This window comes from Nestor notabilis, unplaced genomic scaffold, assembly GCF_000696875.1.
Source record: "Nestor notabilis isolate BGI_N333 unplaced genomic scaffold, ASM69687v1 scaffold12046, whole genome shotgun sequence".
In the NCBI taxonomy this organism is placed as follows: Eukaryota; Metazoa; Chordata; class Aves; order Psittaciformes; family Psittacidae; genus Nestor; species Nestor notabilis.
In genome coordinates, this window is record NW_009933344.1 from 17390 (window position 1) to 25896 (window position 8507).

At 52.7% G+C, this 8507-nt stretch overlaps 1 protein-coding gene across 1 annotated transcript; it reads left to right on the forward strand.

The window, feature by feature from the left end:
* The first annotated feature begins 757 nt into the window (after nucleotides 1-757).
* On the forward strand, nucleotides 758-5379 carry PTGES (prostaglandin E synthase). Its single transcript, XM_010016839.1, has 3 exons — nucleotides 758-865; nucleotides 2259-2341; nucleotides 5130-5379. Exons 1-3 carry the CDS (start codon nucleotides 758-760, stop codon nucleotides 5377-5379), a joined length of 441 nt encoding a protein of 146 aa, XP_010015141.1.
* Nucleotides 5380-8507: the final 3128 nt, after the last annotated feature.

Below are 8507 nucleotides of genomic sequence, written 5' to 3' on the forward strand. Positions count from 1 at the left end.
TTCTGCTTGCAGGTTTGGGGCTTTGTGGACCTGCATGGTTGTGCTTCCAGCCGGGGGGTGCAGGGGCAGCCCAGGTCCCACGGTGATGGGCACTGGTGGGGCAAGGGGTGGCACTGTCCCCTGTGCCCCATCCCTCTTGCAGGTGGCTGTGGAGGGGAGGGCTGGCTGCCTCTGCCAAGGGAGCGCTCAGCTTGTGCTGGGCGGGACTGGGGAGTACTGGGAGCGCTGCCACGGATGGGTGGGCTGTAGGATCGGGGACAGGGAGTGTAGGAGCACGGGGCTGGATGTGGCTGAGGTAGGTGCCTACCTTCTTCATAACTCCTCCTTCTTCCCAGCTCTGATCAGCTCGTGTCGAGGGTGAGCAGTGCCCGGCTGGGTGACGGATGCTCTGTGCAGCTCCGTCCCAGTGGGCACAAACAGGGAGAGGAGGGGAGGTGGGACAGGGGGATTGTGGTGGGCTGGTTTAGGGAGCCAAGAGCTCAAGCTGTGGCCCACACAGTCGAGGGGGCTGTATCCCAGCTTGGGGCATCGCATCCCCCCGGAGCTGGTTGCGGCAGGGGGGGAGGAGCAGACGCAGCCCTGCCACATCAGCCTGGAGGAGTGTGCAGGGGCTGTGGGCTTCAGCTGAAGAAGCAGTGGTGACTTGTGTTGAATGTGGTTGTTCCTGCCCCCTCTCCTGCAGAGCCCTCCCACAACCCAAGCGAGATCCCCACCAGCTGTGAGTGCTGCAGGCGACCGAGCGGAATCTTCTCCCAGAATGATGGAAAACAAAGTGTTCATGTCATTTACCTTCTACAGCACAATCTTGATCTTAAAAATGTACGTCGTTGCCATCATTACAGGACAAGTGAGACTCAGAAAGAAGGTAAGATCCAGTTTCCTTTTCCTTCTTCTCCCTTTCTGCCTTTTTCTTTGGGTTTCTGTAGTTTTTCTTTCTTCTTCTCCTCCTGTAAAGGCCGACACAGTTTTCCTGAAGCAAGCTGAATTTTCTTTGAAAAGTTGAAAGCAAAACCTCTTTCATAGCTGCAGCAGATAAATATCTTGCTTCTCTTTGGCTTTTTTTTGTTTGCTTCTACCATCTGTAGCTTGATGTTTATAATTTCTGAATCCTAATCTAAATAATAATTTCAGATATAAAATGCCATGCAGGTGAGCTGCTTCTGCAACGGGACTGTTTACAGTTAATTTGCCATGTCTGGAAGAGAAGGAGGGGGGGGGAAAAGATTTAAGAAGAAATCATGCAATGTAGCAGAAAGCTTTTGAACTTTCGGAGGCTAAATGGCTGTGTGAATGCTCCAGGAGAGCAGAAAGTCATGGGGAATAAAAACAATAGCTGGAGGAAATGGTTCTTGAACACAGGGGAAAATACAGGGAGGACTGGGAGCTGAAGCTGCTCAGGAGACAGGGTTAACTGGGCCTTTTATTGCCTGCACCCAAATTGCACTTGTCTGTAAAATCTGTTTTAAAGTATTTGAGAAGTTTCTGACTGCATCAGTAGAGCAGGAAGGAGAGGATTCTGTTCTTAGATAAAATGCAAAGAGATATCCCTCTGCAGTAGCACTGCTGTAACTGATGATGTGGGTTTTCCCCTTGTGTTTCTGACTGATGCTCCAGCACTGGGGCAGTCTGGGTTTGTAACATGATTGAAGAAAGCACCAGGGTCCTTCCCAGGCTGCAAAGTGAAGCTGTCATGTGTAACCAGGTCCTTGAGGAACAGCTTCTGAGCATAGGTGGGGAGCTCGTATAAGTCATTTTTACTTGTAACTTGATTAGCATAGGATCCAATTTCCCTGGGGCCTGTTTCAGTCACGGTATCGCTGCCAAAGAGTCAACCAGGGAATATTCTTTCTCGGTAGGGTGAACTAATCTGTCAGTCCTGGTTATATTTTGGATGCTACGTTCAGTGTCTGTCTGCACGCTCTGTGCCGGCAGTTGGCAAAGCCTCCTTTAAATGGGTTTAATGGGGAGAAGACTGGGGTGAGGCCAGAGCTCCCTTGAAGCCCCCGCTTTGGGACCTGCTTGGTGGGCAGAGGTGGGTTTTTCAGAGGATAAGGAAAACCCCTCCGGAGGTTCAGGGTTTAACCCCCAGGTCTGCGCACATGGAAGTGCTGTTTCTCTTAGTTTTGTGCAGGGTGGTGAAAAACTGCCACGAGAAGAAATCCCCACAGGTCTTAAAGGTTAGGGGTAAAGCTTCCACCTGTGAAGTTCCACTTGTGAAAATGGTAAAGCACATATATAATGGGGACTCTCTCTTGCAGGCATTTGCTAACCCGGAGGATGCGCTGCGCAACGGGGGGCTGCAGTACTACCGTGAGGACCCCGACGTGGAGCGGTGCCGCAGGCGAGTACTCGGTGGTGCTGGTATTCCTATGCCGCAGGGAGAGCCCTGGCAGCTGCTGGCAGAGCAGCAGTGGGAAGCTAACAGGCTCATTAATTAAGTAATTACCTTGATGGGTTGGATGCCTGGAGCTCAGCTCTGGGACCCTGCACACTAAAGTAGTTTAATCTTTAATGGAGAGTGGTGTGCGCTGGAGCAAGGACACATGGAAGGACCCAGGTTTGGGTCCAACAGCGACTCTGACACGAGCTCATTCCTGGATGCTCAAAGTCCTGCAAGCCCCTGAGGTCTTGTCCCATACCCACACCCAAAGGCTCCTTGTGTCTTGCTCCAAAAGGATCCCAAATGCCCCCAGGTCCCCACACAGCTTGGACAGGGAACTGGGTGACTGGTGCCAAGGCTGTATGTGGCTGCCCTTTTGGGGGGATTTAGGAAGAGGCTGGAATGATTGTAGTAAACTCCACCTCCCTAATTGGGCAAACTCTAAATCTTCCCCCTCTTTTGTGAGGCTCACAATTCCTCAAGAGGTAAAGCATGGGGTCATCCAGCCCCAGGCTTGGTTTGCCATCCCCCTTACCCAGAAGGAGGTGCCCCAAGTGCTGGGCTGTATCTCTGGTGACATGCAGGAAAGGCTGGAGCTGTGTCCTGCCGTCACTGAGCCCTCGGCTGCCAGCTCTGCTCTGGGCTGGGGACTGCACCACTCACCTCTCACCACCTGCAAGATTTGCTTTAAAAAACATCCAGTGCCACCTAATCCCCAGGCTTCCAGAGGAAGAAGGACGGCAAACAAACTGTTTCCTTGCTAGGAAAAAGAAAATAATGGTAGTAATAATAATCATGATTTTCTTTTGATTAGTCAGAAAAATAAAAACTTCCATAAAAATAAATAACCAGAGCTGCAGCAAAGACCTGGACAAGTCTGGGATCTGACTGTGCAGTTAAAGTGCTCAGCCTCAGGGAAGACAGATTAAACCCAAGGTGTTTCCCCTGAGCAAGGGTGATGTTGAGTTTTCTCTTCAGGCGTTACTGGGATGGGAGCAGAGCCATGGCTGGGCTGCTGGGCAGGGCCAGAGCAGAGAAGAGCAAGCAGTAGCTGGGAGGAGGTTTCCTCCTTGCCTTGTAGAGAGACCCCTGGCTGCATCTCAGCTCTTTCCTTTCTCGTCGCGTTTGTCCTTCCAGCCCTGCTGAATCCCAGAGCCCTGGAGGGCTGGTTTGGCCGGGGCAGTGGGTGTCCATCAGCTGCCCTCTCCTGGCACGGCTGACACCAAAGCAAACCATGCCCATCACCATGGTCCTGGCTGGGCTGAGTGAGGGGTTTGTGGTGGTACCTGCAGAGGTGATGCTGGCTTAGGAAGGCAAGCGGGACCTTGGGCTGGGAGGGGAAGGGGTTGTGAGCAGGAGAGCCTGTCCTCTTTGGGAAGGGGCTGGCTCTGCCCAGGGACTGTCTGGCCAAGAGGAGCAGAGGGTTTCCTGCTCCTCCCCTCCACTCTCCACTTGGCAGGGAATACGTCTCCTCCTTGTCCAGGCTCTGATCAGTTCATGTGCACCGAGTCCTCCTGGCATTGCCTCTACAACAGCAGGACTCACTTTAGTGTCTTTTTAAAGCCAATTCCTCCATACTGGCAGACAGGAGAAGGGGCTTAAAAAACAGCTCTCTCTTCTTTTATATAGCCAGTTTTCAGTCAGGTCTATCCCAGGCTGTGTCTGCACTAATGACCTGTGACAGAGCGCCCTAAAACTTCTGGGCCGCATCTCAGCTTGTGCAGCACCTTGGCCTTTGTTTCAGGGAAGAAATTGCTTAAAATTTTACCTTGGCGTTGTGAACATGCAAAAACATGCCTGGGCACAGGAATGGTGAAACAAGGGCAGCTCTTATCAGGACTTCATCTCTGCCTCTCAGACCTTCAGAGGTATCAGAGAAGAGGCAACTGAGTCTCGTGACTGGGTCACTCTTCAGCCCAGAACCATCCCCATCGACCAAGGCATGACCTGTGAGTCCCCTTATTGAAGCACAGGGCCCTGTGCTGCAGAAAGCAGGTCTTGCATTGCAAGGGAACAAAAGAGGGAGAGGCAGAGGTGGTAGGAGAGTGAGGACAGCCTGCTGCTTTGGGGACTGGTTTTCAAGGATGGTACCTGAGGGAGAAGCGACACAACTTACATGACATGATCGGATCCTGATGTTGTGACACCCAGGCAGGTGCACGTTCAGATGGAGCACAGGGTTTGTCCCTGCAAGTACCAATGTGCCATCACATGGCCACTGCAGTTCCTCCAGCCTGACTACGGTCCAGTTAAGGAGATGCTCGTGGTATGGTGCAGGGGGTGCTCGGGGTGCTCCTCCTCAGTCCCCTTTGGATGCACTTAGGGAGAGCGGTGAAGCCATGAACCTTCCCATCCTGTGAGCTCCTCCTCTGGAGAAACCACAGTCAGGAAACCACCTTTTACTGTGTAATGTGGCCACATCTGGGGCCATGCTGTGCTGGCACCACACCAGTTTTGATCTTTTTGCAGCTTCGCAGGGTCTTGGTTTTGCTTTGTTTATTTAAAATCTCTAACCCTCGAGCTGTCTTGTCACAGCAAAGGTGTCCCAGTCATGGAGCAGCATCCCAAGGGAGAGACATCAGGTGTGAAATCCCACTGCCTGCGTGTGTAGGGGTATCTGACTCTTTTGGGAACTGCATCTGCCCCATCCAGTGGAGGAGAGGGGCAGCACCATCCAGGGATGGGCTAGAAGGGATGGGAGATAGCAGGGAAGCCTGGTGGGAAGGAATAACCTTGTCTCCCTTTTCAGGGCTCACCAAAATGACATGGAGAACATCTTTCCCTTTCTCTTCCTCGGGGCCATCTACTCCCTGCTGGATCCCACTCCCGCAGTGGCCAGGATCCACTTCTTCATCTTCTGTGTGGGACGCATCGTCCACACCATCGCCTACCTCCTGCAGCTGAAGGCCCCCACGCGCTCCGTGGCCTATGGTGTGGCACAGCTGCCCTGCTTCTCTATGGCTCTGCAGATCCTCCTCGCCACCACCCCGTACTGGTAACACCCAGTGAGACCAACCATCCAGACCCCCTCGTCCTGAACTCTGCTGGTTCCCCAGCTGGACTGGGTGCTGTATGTGTGAGTGTGCGTGTGTCTGTATGTGTGGGCACATGGTATGTCCCTATGCTATTGAAATTGGGCAGGGAAGTCACCAGAGAGAATGGGCACCTCTCCCTGTGGAGCAGGAAGCGGATGTGGAGGCAGGTTTCTTTTGCTCCTGCTAAGGGTGGCAGGGGAAAGCACCCACACTACCCCTCGAGGAAGGGGTTCATTGTCAGAAAGAAGGTTTTCTGGCCCAACTGCATTCGGAACTGGGAAGGGGAAGATGTGCCCTTTCCCTTGGTCATGAATACCCCTTGAATCAGGAAGTGAAAATCATGAGGGTCCCATGAAGTCTCTTGGTCAGCAGAGGGAGGTTATAAAAGAGCTGCCTTCCTTCTGCCCATCCGTGCAGGTCTGTGGGGACAGGGGTCCTGTAGGTCCCCTCTCCCATGACAAGGACAGAAGGCAGGTGCCTGCCAGGCACGTAACATGGAAGTTGAAACCTCAGGGGTGACGTAAAGCCACTGAAGCATTCAGTGCTCCCAGCACCGCCTATTCTCACACCACAGGACTCAGCTCCCTGCCAGGGAGCCTCACTGCAGGCAGGAGCCTGCCTGTCCCAGCCAGGACACCCCGCAGCCGGTGTTCAGCAGCTCCTGGCCAGCAGCAGCCGTGGCTTTTCCACCTCAGTCTGTCCATGGCAAGATGCAGGGGGATGTGCCTGGAGCAGAAAAAAACCCCACAGAGAACCGGACGCAAAGCTCTGGGACTTCTGGAAAGCCTGAGATGCTCACACCAAACAGGGGGTTTGCAGTTTGCAGACAGAGCTTTCTCCCAAGGGCAGTACCTGCATTCACATGCCACTGATGCCTGAAAACACTCCCAGGGCAGCAGAGTGAACTTCTCTCGCTCTGTTTGTAGCCTTTCCCTGGCTGCAGAATAGCCATTGCTATTTGGGGAATGTGCCGTGACTGCTTTGGGGGTGTTTTCTTTCAGCTGTTTCCTGCTGTCCACTGCTGCCACACCATGCACAGCCTGGGTTAGCTGGTGTTTGCAGGAAGCTCTGGAAATGAGCAGAGTGGCTTCAAACCACCTCACAGGAGAATACCACTGCTCTGTGGTGTCACCTGAAAGCTATCATATTGGAAAGGAAAGGCTGGGACCAGGGTATTGCAGGGTAAGAAAACCTCATGAGCTCCTCTGTTGCTGGTCCAGGCAAAGGCAGCACACAATAAAGCACCCCTATGGAGGACAAGGCACGAGGAAGTCTCTGCTGTTCCGTGCCTCCTGCCTCCTTTGAGGGCAATGCAGAGTGTTACTAAAGTCACAGGGGGAAACCAGAATGAGCAGAAAATAAATTCCCCTTCCTAATTACTGTCGTAATTACTAACGCTATTCCCTTAACTCCTTGGAGATGCCCTTACTGAGCGCCTGCGTGTACAGAGGACAGGGTGAAACACCAGCTCAGCATGATGCTCTGAGCCCTTGCCCAGCTTGGGCAGCACCTCCTACACCAGTAACTCCTGACCCCCATCAGGGAAACAGAGCCTAACACATGTGGAAGGTGGGCAGGACTGCAGGTTCAGCACTCTGCTCTTGGCCACATCTCATTTACACAGCCTCAGCAGATGCCTGGGTAACACATACCCCTCTTAACAAGCCTTTTCTGCCTAACGTGGTGCACAAGGTCTCAACCCCCTGTACATTTCTCTTGCACGTGCATCCTGGTGGCAGGAAGCAAATATTCCCAATAAAAACAAATCATTGTGCTCTGATACATCCTTCCTTCGGGAGCAGCAGATGCAGCTGGGTAGCAGCTGGGTCCAGCCCAGCAGGATGGCTCCGCAGCTGCAAATTGCTTTGCTAAATCCCATTGCAGAGCCTGGAGTACCCTGGGACTTCTAAAGAGACATCTCTTTCCTCTGGACCCACCTGCCCCACAGAGAGAGCTCTTGTCCAGGTGTGCATTATTTGTGCTGATCCTTTAAATTCAGCAGAGCTGGAGGGTTGTGAAGCAGCCCTGTTGTGGTTTATACCTACTAGAGTAAGCAAGTTGCTGCAAAGCTTGGTGGTCACCCAAATCTCCATCCCAGCTCCCCTAAAGCTAGGTCTAGTAGTTTGAGATGATTTGTCCCAGCAAGCTTTCTTCACATCCCACCTGCACCCAGCTGAGTGCTTCTTACCTTCGGAGCCAAGCTGGTGCTTGAATCCTGGAGGGCTGGAGAAGGTCAGGTAAGATGTGGTTGCTCTCATTCCTGTGTTTAAGACTTGCAAAGGAGCTGCCTGTGTTTTTTTCAAGCTCAGCAGCCCCCTTTTTTTGCTGGTAGGTTGCTGGCAAGCAAATGCCTTGTTTTCCTGGCTTTCCCCTGTTTTCTTAAACTGTTGGGTTTTGGGAGGTGCTACCCCATTGGTGTCTGCATTAGCTGGTTGATAGGGGTGTAATGGTTCCACTTGATAGCTTTTCCTTTCCCTCATGCTTTTACTTTCAAATAAGAAAGGCGGTGGCTTTATAAGATGGACTCTCTCCAATACACATTGATGTGGTTAGAGATGTAGCTGGGACTGAGTTTTTGGCATGAAAGGGAAGAAATGGGACAGCAGGACTTCCCCCAGCCCCCAAAGCTGCCAGCTCCTCTTCTAAACTGCCTGTTTGGTGCCTGGGGCTGATGCCCTGCTTGGGGAAGCTGAGGTTACATGCAGAGCTCTGCTTTCTTCTTTTTTATATATAAAAAAAATAAACCTTGCAGTGCTGGCTGCAGAGGGAAGCTTGGGAATGTGAACTCTCCTGCTTCCAAAAAAACAAACAGGGAAAGCCCACAAGGCAAACTTCAGAGAGGCCCAACCATGAGCTCGAAGTGCTGCTGGGGTCTGGGGGAGGCAGGATGGAGCCCAGCTCTTGGCTGCCTGCTCACCCCAGGCCCCATCAGGCCTCTCCTAGGACTGCAGTGGTTGGAGCCACCGGCTCTCCCCTGTGCACACTGGATGGTGTTTGCTGCATGCAGGGCAAGTGATGAGCTAAAGCAACCCCTGCCTTTTCCCAAATAATACCCAAAAGCCCAGAGCTCCCACATTCCTGATCCAGAATCA

Bases quoted from the DNA above. Each gene is read 5' to 3' on its own strand.
- PTGES (XM_010016839.1), top strand. From the start codon at position 758: ATGATGGAAAACAAAGTGTTCATGTCATTTACCTTCTACAGCACAATC. The intron at 866-2,258 runs GTAAGATCCAGT...TCTCTCTTGCAG, and splicing joins AAGTGAGACTCAGAAAGAAG to GCATTTGCTAACCCGGAGGA. The intron at 2,342-5,129 runs GCGAGTACTCGG...CTCCCTTTTCAG, and splicing joins GACGTGGAGCGGTGCCGCAG to GGCTCACCAAAATGACATGG.